Source organism: Akebia trifoliata, chromosome 4, assembly GCF_017979445.1.
Source record: "Akebia trifoliata isolate Shusen 1 chromosome 4, ASM1797944v1, whole genome shotgun sequence".
Classification (NCBI taxonomy): domain Eukaryota; kingdom Viridiplantae; phylum Streptophyta; class Magnoliopsida; order Ranunculales; family Lardizabalaceae; genus Akebia; species Akebia trifoliata.
This window is the reverse complement of record NC_141378.1, coordinates 13,200,834-13,224,337: the sequence shown is the minus strand read 5'-3', so window position 1 is coordinate 13,224,337 and position 23,504 is coordinate 13,200,834. Positions and strand designations below refer to the sequence as shown.

Sequence of the window (23,504 nt, the reverse complement as noted above, 5' to 3'; positions counted from 1 at the left end):
GTCTTTTATATGTGTGCCTTTTATGTCTAGTAAAATTCTACCTTCTATGAACTTGATCATTGTCTTGAACTTAAATATTTTTTTGTATTATTGAAACAAATGCATATAATAATATGTACTTTGGAAATACATCTTTTTTTAATGGTACATGCATATTGTATCACAACGACACATTGGATATTCCATGAAACCATATCAGTGCCCATAAAGAGAAGGAAACTTGCTAACAATACTTTGGATGAATGCATGTATTCCAAGGAAATGAAAATACTAGCAAGCCCCAAACGACTTTTGAGGCAAAGCATCAAGCTATGGTTGAGATGAAGAGAGGACTGCGTGTGCCAGTCAAGTGCTCTAAGAGGCCTGAATGCGTCTATTCCAAAAAAATATAAATATTTTTTCCACTGCTTGGAAAAAAAAACCACCACCATCACCATAAACACCTTGGCTAAGAAGAAAGTTGGCATATTCTAAAATATTAAATGATCAAAGTTACACAGACTTCCTACAACACTGCCCCAGCACTGTGCTGATGCGGTGGTGTGCACAAAACCATAGATTTTTTTATACCGAGATACGAGTGTTATACACATCAGGAAATCAATGTTTCTACATTGCGGTAGTAAGTATTGTACTTTGTGTAGCACGGCTCATTCCAAATTAAGTAATTAAATGTCATTATGAAGGCCAACGAGGTTGTCTGAAATGCTAACCCATACAATTATATTTTCAAAATATTTCACTGCTCCCCACACTAATGATTAATATGGATATTAACACAAATACACATCTATGGAAACCAACAGAAATCCAATCTAAAATATAAGATCTTAGACAACCTCAAGGATGCTATGTACTAAGACATCAACTTATGCACCTCCCTCAACATTCATCTTTTCTTTCTTCTTTATCAAATTCAAGTTTCTTTTCTATTTCTTTCAGATCATGGTGAAGAAAAGTGTGGGTCGCAAGAAGATCAAAATTAAAAAAATCACAAGGTTGGACCAATTACAAGTAGCATTCTCCAAACGCCGCACCGGTATCATCAATAAGTCCAACGAGATTTGTACGCTGTGTGATGCTGAGGCTGCTATTGTTGTCTTCTCTCCTGCAGGTAAGGTTTTCACCTTTGGTCACCCATCTGTGGACATCGTTGTAGGTCGCTTCCTCAGTGATGAATCTCCTCCACCTGAGGAAGATGTGTTTCCTTTCGTCCAAGCTCATCGAAATGCTAGTATTCTTGAGCTCAATAGAGAGCACAATAGGCTACATGACCAATTGGATGAGGAGAAGAAACAAGGGAAGAATCTCAAGATAATGAACAAAGCTAGCAAGCAACAGTTCTGGTGGAATGCACCCATCGAGAATCTCAGCTTGGTTGAACTCGAGAAATTACAGATGTCATTGGAAGAGGTCAAGAGGAGTGCGGTCAAGCCTACCGATGGGGCTTCAACGTCGTTCATGGAAGTGGGTGGAATGGTTGATCCTTTTATTATGGAAACAAATGGAACTAATGCTTCTAGGCTTCCTCAGGGTTTTGGTTTTGGTTATGAATTTAGCCAATACTGAACTCTAGTAGTGGCTTTAAGATAGGTTCTTCTATCTGTTTAAGGGTTTTATTTTTCTTTATTTTATGTTTTGTGGTATGGTAATAGAATTTGTTCATTCTCAGGTATTAATGGAAAATAATAAATTAATTCTAGTAAATTTGTATTAGTCTTTATCAGCCTTATATGTAATCATCTTACTATTCCATCATTCAAAGCGTGGTGAAATAAACTTGTGGTATTGGCTCCTTCTATAAATGATCCGTTAGTTTACATGTTGAAGAACAAGATCTAACAAAGGGGCTATTGTTAAAGGGAGAAACAAAAACATTTTTCCAATGATTTAGTTGGTGTTCCCATCCCTTGTCTGCACGTTATTTAAAGTGGGAAAATTTTGTTCTTTCCCATTTAGGGTGAGGGGGATCCACATGATTTGAGAGGGTCCTCATGCCCGTATTGCAATCAATCTTGTAAGAAAGTGAATTCTCAAGGACAAACAATGAGAATTATTTAAGTAAATTCTTGGATTTCACAGAATCCTAGATTGACCAATAGTATGACGTTGCATGCATAGAGGTTTTCCCTAGTGTGGGTAATATTGTATACTGAGGATGCCCTCAATACACACAATGTCCTACGATTAGTCAAAATCTAAAGTTTGTAAAAATTTGAGAAATCACATCCTATGTAATAAACTATTTTGATCGCTTCCATAGGAAAACTATAGCCTTATTTTTTAGGCAACAAATCAACCTCGTTTTATAAATACGTATACATGTAGGGCCAAGAGTTTGTTTTGTTTTGAAGAATCAGGATCAAGTAAGGTGTCTCATTCTTATAAAATAGGAACGATGTCTATGTGGCACATTTTGGTTGGACTTTAGAACACATCATGCTCCTAACCAAGCCTTTTTCTACATGGCATGTAGATCGATGTATTTAATCTCTAACCAAAACATGCCTCATAAACACTATATGTTTCTATAGGAACGGACAAAGAATTAAATTTCAACATATTTCTACGAAATATACCGAAATACTTCCATTTCCACAAGTTCCAAAATGAAATTTAACCTATGCTTTCTTTTTGTATATACTTTGGAGGGAATCACTATTTATTTCACGAAATATTTTGGTGAATAGTGGATTTTGACCGAAATTATCAATTCTTGGTTATAAAAATGCAATATTTCGATGGAAACATTTTGATGAATAGTAAATTTTGACTGAAATATTTTTCTTTAAAAGAAAATTTTATAGTCGCTTTTAGAAAGAGCTTGTAAATTATACATAATATTTACTAATAAAAAATTACAAATAACATTCATTCATTAGTATAAATGAATTATGATTAGTTAGTTATCTAATTTATCTTATTTTAATATATTCTAAGCATATTAGTACATTTATATAAGCACGCATACAATTAACCATGTTTTAATTAATTAGATACATAAGTAATTTATTCGTACTTATTCAAAAAATAAAAGAAATATAATAACACATGAATGCAATACTTAACTTCAGTGTCTTACATATTAAATTGTATGTAGTCAAACAATATTATCATTCTTATTTCTATTGTCGTACTGTGCGTATGTGTGGCAAAATGTTGTTCATATCAATTTGACACTCTATATGGTGGTTTATTGCATTTTGATGACTTAACCAGTATGTTTTAATGCCTATTTTATCATTTCCTACAGATCAATATTTCTAACATTTCAAAAAAACTGTATTTATTTTCACACTAATCAGAATATTTCCACTTTCAGAATAATCAAAATTTAATACCTTGGAAATGGGACACCATTAATCTGGATTGCGACTCTATTTTGAAATGCTAAATAGTGGAATGACCCGTGATTTTAAGACAAACAATCCATTACGTAAACATGGGAGTTCAAAAGAATTGGCGTGGTTTCAAAATATGAAAAATTGCAACCAAAATGAAAACTTTTGGTTTGGAAATCCAACATTTTTGTCTGGCTGAGGAGGTGAAGGGGAGGACCTTTTTCAAGTGATCTTGAAAACTTTTGGTTTGGAAGTCCCAACAGTTTTGTCTGGCTGAGGAGGTGAAGGGGAGGACCTTTTTCAAGTGATCTTGAAAACTTTTGGTTTGGAAGTCCAGCATTTTTGTCTGGCTGAGGAGGTGACGGGGAGGACCTTTTTCAAGTGATCTCTATGTGTTCAATGTGTTGCAAGGCATTTGAAACAATCCATCACTTATTCTTTTATACGACCTCTTTGTCTGTATCTTTTTGTTTATAAGTCTAGGGAGGAATGTTTGTTAGCTGTAAAGTTGTTTGATTTCTTTAATGGCTGGGAAGGAGAATTGAGGTCCTTTCACCATCGACTATGGATGATAAATATAGGAATAGAACCCTTATCTTTGTCACTGAATAATGACCTCCATATTGGACCTCACGTCACAACCCTAACATGCAAGTGTATGGAAAGCATAGATTCTTTTTTCCTCGAGATACAAATGAAAAAGCATCTATTGTTCCTGTGCACTTTCGCGTCAAAATGTGCGATATGAGATCCAATCTTGAGGTCACTCCAGCACAACCGTACAGTTTATTCTTAAATTTTATTTACATGTAATTTAGAGAGAAAGCGAATTGAGTTGATTATTATTATTATTATTTTATTTTATTTTCATAAGATGAAAGAAGACGGTCCTTAAAGTCTCCTCCTAAAAAAAAACATTATCCCATCTAAACACGAAATCATCGGTTAAAAACACTCTAAAATCCTTAAGTTACTTAAAACAAAAGTACAAAATATCAAGAATACTAATGATTACATCTTGCATTGAACTTATTTTTTTTTAGTAAGAATTGGTGGAACAATTAGATTCTAATGATGGTGATTTGAATATAATTTATTATAATAACAAAGCCTTGTCTTTCATTATCTGCCCTTCAACATCTTGGAAGAGTTTCAAACAAAAGCATGTACAAAACATCGATAATTCACGTAATGACACCCAAATTGAACCCACTACCCCCAACATCGCCAACTTGCACAATTTTACTTATTGGCAAGATCAAATCTACATTTTAACCAACTTCCTTGCCAGGAGGAGATTTAAATTCGGTACCGGACATCTTATTTTTAAGATCCTTAGTGTACCTCAAACTGCATAATCTTTTAAGATTGGAAATCCAAGGGTGCACACAACCACCACCCTAAGAGTTGAATATACACCCTAAGAGATGAATATATTCAAATGGGAAATGAACAATCTAATTGGAATTTCAAGGGAAACATGTAAGTTAGGTTTTAAAGGGTCTCTATAACAGTATAATGGTGGGCTTACATACTGTTATGTCAGTTACAATGAGTTGCATTGAGACCTGTGGCACGAAAAATTCGGAAAAAAAAAATTGTAGTTCAGACTTCAGAAAACAAAATTGACAAAGGATGCGACTTGAAAACATATTTGAATGGAAGAATAGGTTTCATTAAGTTGACCCAAAGGTTTGGCATTAATAAAGCTACAATGAGGATGGGTCATTTGCAAAATATGGTAAATAAATGGCAATAGTATTTTAACTAGAAACTGGCATTTTTATAACACAATTATAGCACTACAACAATAACGATTTTATATGCAATTTTTTCAACCATGATGCAGATTACATTCTTGGTTTCTCAACTTGTCACGCAGTTTTCATCGTAAGTTCAGCAAGAAAATTCACGTTAACATTGGCACCTAATATATTTTGTTTTTATACACTAATATAATAGTAAGGATATCAGATAAGAAAATTAAAACTATCAGAGCATCATACAAGAGAAAGCCACCTCTACAACCTTGTGATGAAAGCTGTCATTCTGCCATTGCATCTCTGCCATTGATCACTTTGGTTTCAATCTCTGGCAAGGTCTCCACATCTACACGAACCTCTTTCTCTTCTTGGGAAATTGAAGAATTGGTAGAACCATAAGGTAAGCTCTTAATTGCATCTGAATTCTCATTTTTTGTTAAAGATGCTGAGATGTCATTTGCTTCCTCTGTTCCAGAGATTGTCTCAGACTTCTCGCTCTGAGCTGTATCCCCATTCTCATTTGTGGTTGAAGACACAGAAGTGTTATCAGACTTCACAATCGGTTTTTCCAAAACAATGGTGTCAGAGTTACTAGAAGAATCTGTGGATTCTCCCTTAGTTGCATCTGTACTCTCAGTTGTAGCAGAGAGTGTAGAATTGGAATCTAATTGATCTGCCCCAATGGTTGTGTTACTCTCACCTCCATTAGAAGTTATCATCTCCACTTCATGATCTTGAGTTGAACCCAAAATTATATCTGTTTCATTCTTCAGGGATGAACTAGAACTTTCTCCAATCTCTACCGTCGAATTATTGTTTACTTCTAGTCGATCAGTTGTTGCATTTACCGAAGGGTTACCTTCAACGGTTTCATTGTTTCCCATGTTTGGGTTCGAATCAGTTTGATCAGAATCAACAGACTCAGTGCTGTTGGTGTTAGTTTCCAGCTCTAACTTGTTATTTTCTTGACTGGAGTTTCCCAAACCTTGACTCTCACCTTCATTGTTAATAGAATGCGTATCACGTAACACAGCACTGGAAGCGTCATCCCCCTTGTAATTTTCCTCTCGTGCCTCTTGTGTATTCCTGTCGTGGTTTTGATCCTCAGACGAACCCACATTGACAATCTGACTTTCCGTCTCCTTCTCTTCCCTATCCTTCTCTTCTTCATCTACGAAATCCTCTCCCCTCTCAGCTTCCTCTTCAACTCTCTCTTGATCTTGTTCGTCTATCTCATCATCTCCACCCCCTCCTCCTTCCTCGTCAATCTCGTCAAGCTTGCTTTCCTCTTCTTCCTCTACTTCTTCTTCTTCCATTCCATCTTCCTCGATGTTCTGTCCTTCATTCTCGGAAACCGTTTCATCGACTCGAGGATGGATGTCCTTCCTCCCAAATTTTATGATTTCATTCCCATTCTCTATCCTTTCTGAGACTTTTTCATTGCTTTTGTCAAATGCTTTTTTCTTATCATAAGAGTGCTTGATTTGGTAAAGCAACCATATGCAAACGGCAAGCAACACACATATCTGCAAAGCTTGCTTTACTTTGAATCTTTTGGATCTCTGATTCCTACTAGGCGACTGCCTGAACATGATGGATTTCCGAAAACCTCAAAAGCCTACTTAGTGCTTGATCTGTATAAGAGCTTCTGAACCACAAGAAATAATCAAAATAACAAATCAATCTACACAACGCAAGCATAACTACTGAAAATATTGACTCTGAAAACAGATAACCACAATAGCAAAATGTATCAGAAACAACAACCAATCACCATAGGCAAAGCTTGTAGCTGTTTTTAAGCAAAAATGAACAATTACTCTGGGCATACATGAAAAACACTGTAAAGGTGAAGCAAATATATCTCTATGTACTTAATTAAGAGTAAATATAATCAACAAGACAATAATATTTCGCACTTTCATGAAAATCCCAATTCACTAGCCAATAAAGTTCATCTGATGCCCCCCTAAATCCTCTAAAAAGAACCATAATCAAAATAATGCTTAGAACAAATGTATAATGAGAGCATGAATTATAGATTTTACCCTCAAGAACTGAATTGAAAAGAAGAAAATTCACCAAGATAACAAATAAGGTGCATTTTACTGATCCTCCGAAGATTAAATTAAAGTATTAAACGTCTTCTGGGACAGAGGCAAAAGCTATGTAACCCTCTATTGGACCAAAACCCAGACTGACTCATCACTCAAACACTCAAATTATGTATCGAATTCAAATTTTCTGCCAAACTGAAGCAAACCCATTGCAATTTCAAGGAAATCCCAAAACCCTAGACCTTCAAAACCAGAACCCACTTGAAATTCAACTTCAGAGCCACAAAGTAGGAATCAACATAACATCCTTTTTTTCCATAAGGAAACAAACCCATCCATTCTAAAGTTGAACAACAACAACAAAAGGAAATTTGTAAGAAACCTCATAATTCCTAGTCCTCTTCCACCAAAACCCACTTTAAATCGAGCCTCAGAACCACAAAAACGCTATCCAAAATCACACATTTTTCCAATTCTGAAGCAAACCATCAATTAGAAACTTGAAAATTAAGAAACAAAACAAGAACAATGGAGAAGCAGAAAACATACATAAACGCAGATGTCCACACAAATCACCACAATATTTCTTACTAGTATACTTGTTGAAAAACTATTAAATGTACTACTAATTGTTAAATAAGATCAAATAAGACGAAACTTTAAAGAGAGAGAGAGAGACCTGAAGAAAGAAAGCCCACGTTGCCCTTCTGTGGAATAGAAAAAAGGGTTTCTTCAGTGTGAGAAAGAGAGTAGTTAGAGGATGCGAGAAGTGCGTGTATGCGTGAGGCTTTTAAGCACACAGATCAGATCTCGCATGTCATATCAGAAGAGGAAACTTAAGCGTCACAGTGGGACTGTGAGAGAGAAAGCAGAGCAGAAGAAATAGTGGAGAGAGGAGAGTGGAGACCTCTCTCTCTCTCTCTTCTCTCTCTCTCACGTGCAATCCTCGTGTCGGCACAAAAAATGAAACTTAGTAAAGTTATGATCTGATAGTTCCATCTATAATTTAGTGCAGTAATAATGAAACAGACACCGTCTCATTCCCTGACAAATGGGACCAGTAGTTGACCTATTCCTTTTTGCCAAACACTTTACTTGCTAACCGGTAAGATTTTAAGTTTTTTTTAAGTATCGTTTTGCTCCTCACAAATCCAACATTACATCCCTCCAAATTTCATCGAAAAATAGAATAAAATCTCATACAAAAAAAATAATAACTTTTATCTATGATTTTTTAAAATGTGTATTGTAGAGGGTAAAATTGATATTTCATCGAAACCCTACACGTGTTTTGACTAGGACCACGGTCAAAAGAGTGGGGAAACTGTAATTTAGCGAAATAATCAGGAAACAAACACCACTTCATCCCCTAACAAATGGGATCAGTTGTTGACCTATTTCTTTTGGCGAAATACTTTTCTTACTAACGTAATAAGATTTTAAGTTTTATTAAGAATTGTTTTACTCAAATGGATTACTGCATCAAAAATCCAACATCACATCCCTCTAAATTTCATAAATAAAGTAAAAAAATTAAAAAAAATCTCATATCAAAAAAATAAATTCAAAAAACAATTTCTTTTAATCTTAATCCATGATTTTTGAAAATGAGTGTTGTAGAGGGTAAAATTGGCATTTCATCGGAACCCTAACCGTGTCCTGACTAGGACCACAGTTAGGAGAATAGGGAAATGGTTGACAAAGGCAATTGGTAGTGAGAACATGCCAATAATCCAAACATGCCCAATAGAAGGGTAGGATAAGGATAAACTTATGCCTTAGTAACAAGACAAAGCACAACCAGTGCATACACTCAATGGGTTCGTGCATACCTAACTTCGAGAGCAAAAGGGGAATAATCATAATTTGGATTAAATCCCTTTGATCATGGGATCCTCCTGATCAAATCCTGGATTCGGAGGGACCAAAGAGGAAACTTGATTCTTTGGAAAATCTTATACAAAGGAGGGAGGAACAAGAGAGGGATATTTTTACTCCCCCTTAACTTGAGCTAGAATCTAAACAATCACTTTTTCTACAACTTCAACTTCAGAAAATTATTAATAGGTACCACACTAATGCCATCACAAAAGGGTAAGGAGTATCTTACCCAAGCAGCAAAACTGAATAACCTGAGGTAAACTTGGATTTACCTCCACAGATACCTAACTCCCAAATTTAAAATTAAAATTCAACATCGAAAAATAATTTTTTTAGAAGAAAAAAATATTTCAAATTTCTTAGAATTTTGCCCTCTACAACCATGAAGCATAGGCTCATGTTTTTGGAGTGAGCCCAAGGAACCTTTGTAAGGGAGAAAAATCGGACTCTTCCTTTGCCAATAAATTTGGTTGAAATATAAACGGATCCATGAATAGTTAGAATGGATTAGAAATAGAGTCGTCAATGGATCAGGTTGACCTGGAAACCCAATATAAATAAGACATTTTTGTTAACAAATGGGACACGGTTGTTTCATGGTATAGCCATCAAATAAACAGGTGAGATGAGAGAATATTTCCTAAAAGTTAATATTTATTAAGATTGAAGTGCAACCAGCAATTTGAGATCTGCAAGTAGTCTGTCTCTAACTTTGAAGACCTTGCTTTTTAAGCACTAAAATAAACACAAATTATATTGACTTTGGAAAAAAAAACATGATTTCAGAGGTCATTAACTAGTATCCTTCAATACTTGTAAGGGTGAGTATTACTGATCAATATTTTTCAATATATATAGGATTTCATTCGGCAGATAATGTTAGGGAGACAACGTTTTATATGGGTTAGAAGTTTTTGACTGAGCTGATTTGTTGTGACGATGGTCTCTATGGTAAGGAGATTATCCTTAAAAAAAATCAGCTTATTCTGACACTTCTAACCCCATCAAAAGTTGTTTAGAATTGTGGATCATCAATTCTTTACCGTTAATTTGTATATCACTTTTTATGGGGTTAGAAGTTTCAAATTAGACAAATTTTTTGTGAGGATGATTTCCTCAGATCATCTTCACAAAAAATCAGTCAAATCCAAAACTTTTAAGTCATATAGGACAAATTTTGCCTCATAATATTGTCCCCTTAACATTGTCTGCCAAATGCTACTCATATATATATAAATATATGGTCATTAATACATCCAAAATAATATATTTATAATAATATAAAATAATATATTTTTTAATCTTTTTTAAATTTTTGAAATTTTCCCAAATAATTAGAGGCATTTATGTCCATTCTGAAATTAGTACATGTGTTGACAAAACTACCACATACTATTGACAAATCATTCTCAAAAACTATAATTTATGTCCATTCGATCTTTCTTTTCTATAACCTACCGTCTTCCTTATAAATTTCTAGTCTCTGAGTATGCATTATCGAAAGGGATTAGTTCATTCGCTTCAATGGCTTATTTTGCCTCTTTTTAGTAGTAAGTGGTTCCTACCCACTTTGGCAAGGCCTAGTTCGGATGAAGGTGAGAAACCAATTTGAAGTCAAAGTAGAGCCTCGAAGCCGCCTCCTAGCCGGCCCAAGCAAAAATCGGCACTGCACTCAAAGGCCTTTTGAGGAGCAGCCCGCAAAAGGGAAAGCCGTGGAGACGGCAGACTCGCCAGTCAGGCACACCGTGAGGCTGACTACAGCAGACCGGGAGGTGACAATTCCTGTTTTCCTGTTTCAATTTCCGGGAGTGAATGTAGGAAGTGCAGACGGTGGATCAGGTGTTAACATTCAACCAAAGGCGTCTTGGGAATCGGCAAGAGCAAAGCATTGTGGCCATCACAGTTCAAGCTACGTATGGCTGGCGTACAACCTACGGGCTTCTTAGCCAAAAGAAAAAAAAAAGTGGTATTTGCTAGCAACAACAGACGATTTGACTTTTGCTATTAAGGAAGAGGAGGTCAACTTAGAGATAGTAGGCCAGAGGTTTAAGCAATTCTTTCACGAGGCCCTAACAAAGCTGAAACTTAAATCAACTAATCCAGAGCTCGTTCGCGGACTAAGCAAGCAGTGCTTTAACTCCAAAAACCCAACCTTTCATACTCGGACTTGGCCTTGTAAATCCACCTTCATACACACCGGATTCTAAGGATCGACCCAGAACCGTTTTGTATGTATTGTCTTCTTCTAAACTTCAGTAATTATTTGGAAACTTCCAGTAGGGATTAGCAAAACTACCAATCGAGGATATCAAATACAAGCTAAAACCCGACCCAAGAAATCCAATCCAAATAGACATTAAAATGAGTTCGGCCCCCTCTCATTCTAATTACATGGCTCCCTCTATATATCCATCTAATTCCATCTGTCACTATGAGGGTTCAGTAGAATCATCCCTCTCTATGGCATAAGCCCAAGAAATTCAACCCCCAATATTACAAATTATAAAGAAATTCGGCCTCTTTAGGTCGAACCACTCTAACAATAGACAGAGTAAGCAACATAGGAATTATTAATGTCAAGAAGAATAGGAGATGCATAACACAACTAAGTCAACTAGAAGATTGGACAGTCACCGAGTTAGACCAGTTACACATTAAGACCACTCCTCATGTAAATTATAAGATTCAAGAGGAATAGATATTCAATGTCATTAATATCTTTTATTATCATGAACACTAGACAATATGGGTAGAGAGTTAAAACTAAGTTATTACTCAGCATTTAAGAGGCTGCTCTATAAACAAAGAAGCCTATCCCATTCGAATCTAAGGCACAAGCTCCACAAAAACTCTCTCACTTACTTTATTATTCTTGCTCTGCAATTTAACATTTTAACTAAGATCTAACTTGATCGTCGAAGACTTCTTGACTAATACCCCATCGATGTCTTTTCAGGCTAAGGTGATATCAGATTGTTATCGAAGACTCAGAAGCATCATTAAAGAAGATGACCGAAATTCAAAAGTTTCATTGGAGAATACGACTAGAGTTATTCATCTATTGTAACTTGCATCTCGAAGAGAAGTCAATCATTCATTGTAAAATGTATCTCAAGAAAAAATTGATCATCTTCGTAATACGTATCTAGAGGATTGGGAGACACAAAATTCTCTTACACTTCCCTTTAATTTTTCTTTACAATTAACAAAATTTACAATAACAATAGCCCTCGTCGTTTCCGAATGGAATGATTTTGGTAAAAACAGTGTTTTTTTTTTTTTTTTTTACCAAATAACTTTCAAAAAAATGATAATATTCATAGAAACTGATGGTTTACCAACTGATCCAATTGGACCATTGGTTCAGTCCAATTTATAAAAAACCAGTGATAAATCGACAAGGCAAAACATACGCAGTCTGTATGCCACTGACGTAGCAAGGACAAAGAACCATAGATCTTTTTCTTCAAGATACACAAAGGAAAAAATCAACGGTTCTGTGCCCTTTCCACTTCAGCCACGTATGTTTTGCCGCGTCAATTTATCATTGTAAAAAAAAACAGAGTTAAACCTAACACAGACGTAAACTCCAACACCAAACACCCTCTCTTATTAAACTTGGAACACTAATCAGCATCAGCTTAAAAGGAGTTGACCCTTTCATGAAGGTGCAAAGGATCCGGATCCAAAGCTACAAAACAAGACATCATAAGCACCTACAAACATAATTCAATTCTCATAACTCCAAAAATGAAACTCAATCCTATTTACAAGTTATGAGAAAGAATTAAGTATGACATTGGTAACCAAGAAACATGACTTCTCACAATTATCAATATCTGACATGCCATCTTTCTCATTTGTTCCTTATCAAGCTCACCGAAACTTTCCAATAGCAGATTGCAACTAAAGGACTGACAGTACCGACTCTGAAACTCTCTTCAATGACTCAGATGCTTTCAGCAGATCAGACTCGGAATGCCCAGCAGAAACGAACAAACGAATGCCCGCTGGAAGGCCGCACTTATCAAGTTTAGACCTTTTGGATGTCACTACAAACACAGAATCTTCCTTCAACACCTGCAGATGAACAACAATCAGGAGGGGAAAAAAACACTCCAATTCATTGAATTATCTACGACAATGGTAAATTCCAATGTCTTACACGATCAGCGATATTTTCAAGTAGCTGTAAATCTTTCTTGAAGGAACCAGTTGACGTCTTTAGTTTGAGAAAGACAAGGGGTGATAGTGGATTGCTTGCAATTGAAAGGCCTCGTATGTCTGACAAGCCTGCATTTGTCCAAGTAGAAATTGAAATTAAGCCCCAAAAACTAAGAAATAGGTTAGGAAAAAATAGAAATATGTACAATTGTGTAAGATCATTGACATGAACAGATACATAGTTGCCATATGTTAGTGGTTTACACTTTTAAGATTTTATTCGTGCATCCCAATATGACTAACCACAACTGTCTGAACCAAACCCCAAACATTTTTGGATTGTAGAATGAAAAACCAAAGGTAAGAGAAACAATTCTAAATAAAAAAATACGGCCAATTACGTGTTCTTGCTCTTTCACTTGATAGTCATGATATGGTGCATAATAGAGATTTGAGTAGAAATGTCAGAGAGAAGACAGGTACTAGTTTTGTGTTCCACCAAACCATGACATAACTAAACAACCATTTCCCAAAAAAAGCACCGATATGAGAACGAACCTTTCCATAACAGAGCAACATTTTCCTTTAGCTTTGAGATCAAACGGGGATTTTCTTCCAAGACATCAATAGAAGTAATTGCAGCACTTGCTAGATAAGGAGGCAAAGATGCAGAAAAGACATAGCCAGAGCTACTAAGACGCTGCAGAAAAAAAATTAAAAAAGAGAAAATGGAAAGATTTAAGTGCCACTCAGCCAAAATTCTATCCCTCCAACATTAACACTTCAAAGAAAACTAAGAACCAACATCATAGCAAATAAATTGAGATACTACACACTTCATTTTTTCTAAATAATATTTTATGAATTTTATGTGTTCATACTTGGTGATCAACCACTCTAACACTTCCAGTACAGAATCCCCCAGTTGTAGCCAATGCATGTCCCATAGCAGCAGTAATAATATCTATCTTCTCAATCTACACTGACAAAAACCATAAGAAACATGAAATGGATCAACGGTTAAAACTGACGAATCTTCAAACATACCGGAACTCCATAATGTTCAGTAAGACCTCTTCCTGAACCTCCCAGCACACCGAATGAATTGCTCTCATCCAACAAGACACGGAAACGATACTTCTCTTTCAATTTGATGATCGCATCTAATGGAGCTATTTGTCCAGAGTTCTGTCATTTAAAAACAAAATGCAAACTGATATATTTAACAAACTAACAGCAGAAACCCTCATCAAATAAAAATTAAGTGTGATTAGACTCTCCTTACATGTATAAAGAGGTAAGCTTTTAGATTTATAGAATTAAAGGGGGATGTGACAACTTAGTTTAGAAAATGGAGTGCAGAACAACACCTGGTATAAAGCTTCAACCACAATATAACGCCGTATCTTGCTTGCTCTCTTATTTCCTCGAGTAATTTTCTCCAAAGTACTCTCCAGAGAGTCCATATCATTGTGCTTGAAAGACATTACGGTGCTTCTGGAGAGATGAAGGCCGTTTTGTATTCCCCAATGGACACCTTCATCCCTGAAAATAAAAGACAGCTTCAAATAAAGGATAGGAAATTCATACACAATACCATATGCCAACTAAATAGAAAATTAAGCAATGTCGGACCAGCGCACAGATTGAAACCTGGTTAAGCTATGATCCTAACTATTGTACCAGGAAGAAAACAAAAGACTCAGATCTTTTAGAAACTGAAAACTAAGAAACACAAGTGCCAAGTGAACTGGAGTGCAACTGAGCTTCAATTAGGTCAATTCCAAACAAGGCATTACTCAAAAACCTAAAACAAGAATAGATCTGAATAATGAAATTGTCTAGTCATATGATAAACAAGAAATGAAACTAAGTGCCAAACCGAAAACCCAGATGTGCAAATTGACGGTGACAAAGAGGTTTTGTTCTTCTCTTTTCCTTTTCCTTTTCCTTTTTTTCCCTTTTTTGCAAAGACATAGTGAACAAAAGCCCAAGCCATTAATAAAAAGACAAGCAAAAATTTTAGGTGTCTGGTCACCTTACTATGATTATATTATACCAGAAACTAAACTAATATTTCAAAATAAAATAAAACACTGAATAAAAAACCATGTGAGAAAAATTTAGATATTGTGATAGATCCTCAGGAAGTATACTCACCAATTAAGCTATGCCCGCTGGATGACCTATTTTTTAAGTCATTTCCTATTACGATGAGTCAAATTATTGAAGAGTAAAAGAAATCATATACTCACGCAACAATGATGTCTCCCTTTTTACAAAAGGCTGGAATCGCACTGAACATGGTAGAAATACCATAAGAATAGAGTATCGAATCAGGAGTTCCCAAAAACTTTGCAATCCTGGCCTCACAATCAAGGTGGACATCTAGATAAAAGAAATTTGTCAGTAAGTGATTGTGTTTTTACTAGAAGAATTTAACACCTGATGGCTATTTATATAGAATGCAAGTTCATAATTCCAAAGCTTAAATTAAAGGAACTTCCTCGGAATCTATATCAACAGTGAAGAAACATTAATTCTCACCAATTGTTCCATAGAATCCCCGAGGACCACAAGAACCAACACCATATTTCTCCAGTGCGGCAGTACATGACTCCTGAGATACAGTTGAACTTAAATGATTTCTTCAAATGATACAGAAAAAGATAAGAAAATTAATAATAATGAATAGGTTTTATCCTCACAATTAACTTCTCATGTCCTACTAATCCAAGATAATTTGCTGAAGCAAAGTTTACAACTTCCTTGCCATTGATTACAGTATGTGGCCCTGCAATGCTGCACGAATTACAAACTCATGAATACAATATATAAATATATATGACAGAGCGTAAAATTGACGGGGAGAAAAGGTATCATGTGATACATTATGTTAAAGTACAAAACTGGATCAATGAATTAGACTACATTTGACTTTTCTAGCCTTATGACTCGCCTTGATGGTATGGTGTTGCCCCACCACCAAAAGGATAGGTGTGTATGGAAATAGAATAAAGGTGGCTTTCATCTTTTCATTGATAGGTGTCCTTGACCTCCACATATGTTCTTTTCTTTTTTCTTTTCGAATGAAATTTTACACTTATCCAAAAAAAATTGTTTAATGTATTGCAATGTATGGAATAAACTGGAGGACATATCAAGTATCAGGTTGTCAGGATTAGTGTGTCTGACACTTCATACTAATGTCAAACACTGACATACACGTCTATGCCATTGCAACATAACTTCTACACTGCATTTTGTATGATTTAATACATGAGGCTTTCCCATTCTCATTGATACAAATACCATTACCTATAAATAAATAAATAAAGAAGGAAACATTTTGCTATGGAAACAAGGGAACCACATGGTCTTGCATTCAGAAAGAAAAAGATAAGAAACTATTTTCACCTTTCCAATATTGGAGATTCAGATTTCATCTCTTCTGTGATAGGAGAAATAAGAGGTTCTGGAACCCAATCTTCACAAAGCTCATCTATTTCCTACAAACATGTCATACATACTTTTCAACAACTATATGGTTGAAGACTTCATAGGATACAGAAAAACAGTAAAACGAGTTACATTAGAAGCCCAAACCTGTGTATTGAGATAATTAAAGCTTTTGAATTCAATGATTTATAAATAAGAGTGGATGGAGCAGAGTTCATGCAACAGCCTATCAATAAATAATTAATTACAGAAACCTACTGATAAGGGTGGAAGGAACAGAGGTGAAATCATGCTGTGGATGGGCACAATGTAAATATCATAGAGATGATTTTAGTAGGTCTTGCAACAAGTACAAACATACACCATTAAGAGTACTTTCCACCAGGCTAGTGATGACCAAACCTATAACATAATAAGTAAGGTTGTCACCAATCAAGCAAGTCCATAAAGGTTCCAGGTATAACTATAGGTGGCAAATGTTAAGGGCCTTCAACCATAGCACCAGGCTATAAGAATCGGATTTCAGCTCATTTAGCTTCACATCAAATGGCATACATACATTAGAAGCTAATTGTGCCCTGTTATCATTCACAAAAAGTGGTTATAAAAGGATTGTAGCTTGGGTCGTGACTGAGAATCACATAGGCCAATGATTGAGATGAAGCCCCTTTCGACCTTTGAGAATGTAAGGGGAAGATCCAATGGATAGTGCAAGTGCTAACATGAAAGTTAGCACTGCCCATTAAAAGTAGAGTGCTTGTAGCGCCAACATGATCCCTAGAGTTGGTACTATATTACTATATATTAGGTAGAATTCTCCCTGACAAACATCTAAGAAAAATGGAGGCTTGGGGATTAGAGGGCTAAGATTAACAAATAAAGCTCTTCTAGGCAAATGGCTTTGGAGATTCGGGGAAGAAAGAGACAACTTGTGGAGGAGAGTGGTTCAAGCTAAATATGGAGAGAAGGGTTATGGTTGGTATAGTGATGAGGCTAAAGAAACTTACGGGTATAGTATGTGGAGAGGTATTCTGAAGGGAGTTGATAAGTTTGATAGGGAGATTATATTCAAAGTTGGGTTGGGGGATAAGGTTAGATTTTGGAAAGACTGTTGGTGTGGAACTTCATCTCGGTCTACTCAATTCCCATCCTTGTACGCTTGCTCTTTGAAAAAAAATAACTCGATAAGGCAGTGTCTGATTCGGAACGGGAACATAGATTCTTGGGATCTGGGATTTAGGAGGAATTTCAATGATTGGGAATTGATGGAGATCTCATATTTCCTAGATCTCCTTTACTCGATCCAACTCAGAGAGAACGAGCAGGACAGAAGGGAATGGATCAAGGCTAAGGATAAGAAGTTATCTGTCAAGCCTTTCTATTATTGCCTGCTTCCATTGTATGAGGTTTATTTCTCTCCTTCTGTCATTTGATTCGCTCTTGTTCCTTCTAAGGTGTCTTTCTTTGTTTGGTTTGCCTCTTTGGGTAGAATCCTCACCTTGGATAATTTGATATGTCGGAGGTGGATTACCCCAAATTTTTGCTATCTTTGTTCGAGGGACGGGGAGTCTGCCAATCATATTCTTATTCATTGTTCTTTCTCCCGTGTTATTTGGATGTTCTTCTTTTCTCGCGTTCAGGTGGATTGGGTTCTTCTTTTATCTTTTTTTGCGCTTTTAGAGGGTTGGAGTTTCAATATCTTCTCTTCGAGAAAGAGGCATCTCTGGACTATCCTTCCTTCAACCATTGCTTAGGGTCTCTGGAGAAAGCGCAACAACAGGGTATTCCATAGCAAGGAGAATTCGACTCACACAATGATTTTAGAGATTCTGGGTTTCTTTTCCTTTAGTCAAAGTTGAGTAGAGATTTTGAGGGAGTGTGCTTCCAAGATTTTGTTTTTAATTGGGAAGCTATTTGTGTTTAGTTCCATCCCACAGCGGACAGGTTTTTCCTTTCTTTGTTATCTCCTTGTTGTTTTTTGTTTTTTTTCTTGTATTTGGGGGCTAACTCAGCCTCCTCTTCTTGCTTTCTTCATTAATATAATTTATATTTATAAAAAAAAAAAACAATCAATTATCTTCTAACACATTTCCATAAATCAGTAACATGAGGACAACAACCTGGATCAAAATCCAAACATTTGCAGAGAATTTGATGCAATGAGGAAAATTACGTACCCAATAAATTTTCCTACACAGACCTTACTCTCTCCACCCAACCCAGTACAATCCCAACTTTTCAACACAGTTTTCTTCACTTCTTTCTAGAAGAAGGCGATATAAACTTTTGTTGATGGGGAGATTTTTCCTACGATCAAGGATAAATGACATGTCCAAAGTTGCCAAATAACGCAGATGTGGTGCCATGAGACTGGGTGGTGCCACGTGGTGTCATAAGGCCAGAAGAAACCGGATGCTATGCGTAGCGGACATTAAAGAGGCTTCTAAAAGGGTGTACAGGTAGGAAGCATCACGTGCACGAGGCTACAGCATCACACGATGTGTCATAGGGAGAGTACGTCGGCCAGGTGGCGCATCGATATTGGGCACCAAAGAAGATTGAGGAGGCGATAGAATCAGTACGGCAGAACGTGGAGGAATATTCTAATAGGAAAAATGGAAGACACCTGGCGCTAAGATCCCTAACCCTAGCAATATATAAAGGAAAATTGTATTCGTGTCCCTCTCACCTTATCCACTATTACAGTTTTTAAACAGCTCTTCAGTAAATTTATATCCCACAAGTGAGACCAGGATACAAGCCAAGGACCAAATATTAGAGCCATGCCCAACTGAATGTCCTAAGCTACCACAGTCTGATGTGATCCCTTCGTTATGCAATAATTTATGTAGTAGCTTCGGACTCACAAATGCTTGGGTCTTGAATAGATTGGTAAAGCTTCCTTATGTTTCTAAGGCATCACTTATTCGACTACTAGAAGTAGTAACTCTACAATGCACTTCCGCACTTTCCTCCCCATTACCAAGACCTCATTTAGGTCCACAAAAACGCAACCAAAATTATCACAACTAAATCAAGACAAAGCTAAATGCCCACTAACCAATCCTTCCGAATTCAAACCGATACTGTTTGTCAGGTCACCCAAAGCACAATGGTCAATGAGCTAATTTAGGTGGCCATCACTGCAAACACCAATCCCATTTATCAACTTTTATGAGCTCCAATTGAATAATGAAGTCAAAATTATTTGCATAACAAGCAATTTAATTTAGTGCAAGCTGCACGTTGGACTTTCCGAGGGGACGGTGCGTGTGACCGTGGGATTAGTCTCACCCGAAGGGTGGGGATACCCACGATAAGCACAAAAAAAAAAATTTTGAACTTATCACCATCATCAAAGCCCCTTGTCCCAGAAATCACATATTAATGAGATAGTAAATAACGAAAAATACACACACACAGAAGCATAAAATATATGATGAGCCAATTATTTGCCAAACAACTAAAACATTTATTTTTTTAAAACAAAATGTGAGAGAAACACAATCATGTAATGCTTTAATAGTAACCACATGCAATACTAATTGATTCTCAAACCCTCACAAAGAACAGCACAAATGTTCCCTCTTATACTGGGGTATTTTTCTCTCATAATTTTAAAAAATAAAATAAAAAACAGTTTGAAGAAGCTAAATTAAACAAGTCCGCCGCAGAAAAATAAACAAACCAATTTAGCAATCAAATAAAATAAAACTCCAGTCAATCAAGACCTATTTGACATCAAAACTTTGAACAGAACAGGCAGTTGGTACCTTCTCAGTCAGTGGCCTTTTAGGGGGCTTGTAACTCTTTTGGAAAAGTAGGAAAACGATGACAACCACAAGAAGAGCCTCCACAACATAATGCCCTTCAAGCACAAGGGGAAAAAAGATCATCAAGTTTTAAACACAAAAGCAGAAAGTAATACAGATAAAAGACTTGTAAGTGGACATAGATTTGACTTGAATAACCTACCACCAATAGGCACTCCAAAAACAACAGCTCGAGCAAGAGGAGCATCAAATGCCACTGGCGCCCAATCTAATGCAGATTTCATTATATCCATAATAGCAGATGTCATCACACCAAATGATTTTGGATGAGTTGCATTCAAATTCCAAATAAAGTCAAACAGATTTCCCTTTCTGTTCTTTGATCTGAAGATCAAAGAAACCTTTCCTGAGTCGAATTTGGGGAATCCATCATATAATTATGGTCACTGAAGATCAAATCTGAAACCAAAAGCAATTAAAAAATAATAATAAAATTTTAGAAAAAAAAAAAATCTCATCTTTAAATAGCTAAGCCAAACACCTTTTGAATGAAAGTAACATTAAAACAAGATTAAATTCAACTAAAGGCATTTCAACATAACTCGAAATCATAAAAAAAAATAAAAGAGAGAGAGATCGAACTACCTTGTGAACAAAAAAATCAACATCCAGACAAATTAACCAGACCTGATTACATGATTTGCTCAATTATTTAAGGTACAAAATTCTAAAAATTGACTAAATGAATCAAGATCTAAACAAAAGTGTATGATATAATGGATGGATTAAAGAATTATAACCAAGATCAGATCGATTTCTCAAATCTCAAAAGTAAGAAATCTAACAGTAATAAGATACAAAATTGGAAAATTAGAAATAAAGAATAAATGAGATTTAACATTTGAAACGAACCTCAAAGCTTGAATTTTTCTCTCCTGTTAAGTATTTGGGTTCGTTGTAGCCACCAATGTTTTTCAAACCTGGAAATGTCTTCAAGTCTTGTTTTTGAAAAATCGTTCGAGAACGAGATGACTCGGAAACATTAGCGAGATATCGCGTGAATCGCCCATCACAAAAACTCGTCCAAGATCCGAGTCATTTTCATATATCTGACTCAATCGGGTGAAGTTTTCTTCAGAGACCCCTTCTACAACACGCAACGAACACTAATCCATATAAACAAACAAAATTATTTAATAGATGTTCTGAAATCGCATGTTCTCATCTTTGAATTTGCCTTTCTTAATATCAAAACTCGGTTTTCATCGCGCCCATGGACGAGTCAACGCGTCTCGCATGACGTAAATCAATAAACTCGATTCATTATTTATGAGAGCTGCTGTTGGCACCCCAGCTTCTACTTATTACATCCCAATTAAAAATAAAGAAGAGATTTTTCCCAAAACATTCTCAACTTATATTCAAATTCCAATTTCGATGCACTGTTCATTTTAATTCCCAAAACATACATTTTGAGGGAATTCATCACTTTTATAATCAATGAATTCGCTAGTACATCTAGAATTCGTAGATATTAAAAGTGATGAATGCATGTTTTGAGAATTAAAATGAAAAGTGTACCAAATTCGAAATTTTGTCATATTCAATCCACAGAATGGAGATTCACCTATTAAAAATAAAGAAAACAAGTGAATGATTAAGAATAAGTAAAAGTTGGAGTGCCCATAGAAGCTCTCTCATTTTTTTTTCTTTTAGATTTTTTTTTTTTATTTACAATTTTATATGAGCCTAATCATCATTGTAAACAACTACTAAGATTGTATGAAAGAGTAATGTTTTGTAATGTTGAGATTGTAGACACGGGATTTCATCATTACGATGACCACATCTACAATGGTTTGGAATCGCCACCATTCATTTTTGTAAGTGGGTGTGAATGGTCACCCGATGTGCATTTTTTAGAAAATGTGACATTTTGGCGTTTAGTGACTCTCGATGGATAGGAACTAATTGAACCTTGAGATTCGGGGTAAGCGACTCGGTTGGAGAAAATGGAAGGTGTTAGGCACCCTTTTCTCCCCATTAAATAGTGGTAACCCAACTCAACTCGGTCATTTAATCAAAATACAATAAATAAAATGATGTGCCACGTGTTGATAATGTGTACCCTAAGTATGGATTTTTTTTGGCTTGATTATAGATCATCCCATTGAAGGGGATGATCATTATAAACCTTTGCCTTGAAAAGAGGGGAGGGGATAATAGAAGAGGGAGGAGGAGAGGGTAGAGAGAGAGAGGGGGGGGGGGTTGCCTTGAACCCACCTTGTATCTTCTTTCTTCTTTGCTTCTTTTTCTTCGAGTCTTCTTGAGTCCTTAGTATAATATGAGAGTATGAGAATGGGAAGAGGTGATTAGAGAGAGTAGTGATTTCTTTTGTTTTTCTTTTTTTAGTGAGACTTGTGGAGGATTTGTGAGAGAGAGTTGGTAAACTTGGTGAGAATTGGTGATGGGTGTTAGTAGAGAGAGTGTTGGGGAGAAATTTTTGTAATGAGTTGGGGGCCATTTTTGGGAATAGGAGGAGGGTATTTATCGATGTGGAGGAGTTATTTTAGGGATATAATGGGGTGCAGTGAAGAAAAAGGGTAGAATGGTTATGAGTTTAAGAGAGAAGTGGGTGTAATTTAGAGGAGAATTGGAGGGCTTGTCGGGCCGGGTGGTTACCTGGGTGCGTTTTGCCCCAACTGGTTTGGGCTCCTACCCAACCCATTTGGGTGGAGTGTTTGGTGAGGTGCGTTTTAGATGGTGGTTGTGATTCCCTGTCTATTGATTTAGAGCCTGGAGGATTTTCCCGAGGTGGTTGCTGCTCTTTTGGGAGGGTAACGGCCGATGCTGTCCTGTGTTCCGGTGGGTGGAAATGAAGGGTTGGGCTAAGTTGATGGGAGGTTGCGTATTGACTTGAGCGGATGGTGTCGGTTTCGGTTGTAGCTGTAGGTTTTGTACGGCCCTGACTAGGGTAGATTAGGGCGGTTCTAGGTTAGGGGTGTGGGTCGCTGTGTTTGCTTTGAGCCCCCCTGTGCTGGGTTGCTGTGTGGGTAGATGCGCTTA

The 23,504-nt window shown here is 36.3% G+C and overlaps 2 protein-coding genes and 1 pseudogene across 4 annotated transcripts; 1 reads left to right on the top strand and 2 right to left on the bottom strand.

Moving 5' to 3' along the window:
- The first annotated feature begins 945 nt into the window (after positions 1–945).
- Positions 946–1,569, top strand: LOC147403910 (agamous-like MADS-box protein AGL62 pseudogene; annotated as a pseudogene).
- A 3,533-nt stretch (positions 1,570–5,102) lies between these two features.
- LOC147403909 (uncharacterized) lies at positions 5,103–8,128 on the bottom strand. 2 transcript variants are annotated; one of them, XM_086439697.1, is made up of 2 exons: positions 7,841–8,128; positions 5,103–6,749 (listed from the first exon to the last, which is right to left on the bottom strand). In XM_086439697.1, the coding sequence occupies exon 2, from the start codon at positions 6,694–6,696 to the stop codon at positions 5,386–5,388; it is 1,311 nt and encodes a 436-aa protein (XP_086295823.1). In that variant the 5' UTR covers positions 6,697–6,749; positions 7,841–8,128; the 3' UTR covers positions 5,103–5,385. The 2 variants fall into 2 exon arrangements, with proteins under 2 accessions (XP_086295823.1, XP_086295822.1); XM_086439696.1 differs by having other exon boundaries at positions 5,103–6,752; positions 7,841–8,127.
- Positions 8,129–12,625: 4,497 nt separating this feature from the next.
- LCB1 (long-chain base1) lies at positions 12,626–21,504 on the bottom strand. 2 transcript variants are annotated; one of them, XM_086439694.1, is made up of 14 exons: positions 21,351–21,458; positions 21,084–21,125; positions 20,641–20,897; positions 20,439–20,533; positions 16,624–16,715; positions 15,915–16,008; positions 15,754–15,826; positions 15,462–15,594; positions 14,577–14,751; positions 14,254–14,394; positions 14,088–14,183; positions 13,765–13,906; positions 13,208–13,335; positions 12,626–13,122 (listed from the first exon to the last, which is right to left on the bottom strand). In XM_086439694.1, exons 3-14 carry the CDS (start codon positions 20,744–20,746, stop codon positions 12,949–12,951), a joined length of 1,449 nt encoding a protein of 482 aa, XP_086295820.1. In that variant the 5' UTR covers positions 20,747–20,897; positions 21,084–21,125; positions 21,351–21,458; the 3' UTR covers positions 12,626–12,948. The 2 variants fall into 2 exon arrangements, with proteins under 2 accessions (XP_086295820.1, XP_086295821.1); XM_086439695.1 differs by lacking the exon at positions 21,084–21,125 and having other exon boundaries at positions 21,351–21,504.
- Between the last annotated feature and the right edge of the window lie 2,000 nt (positions 21,505–23,504).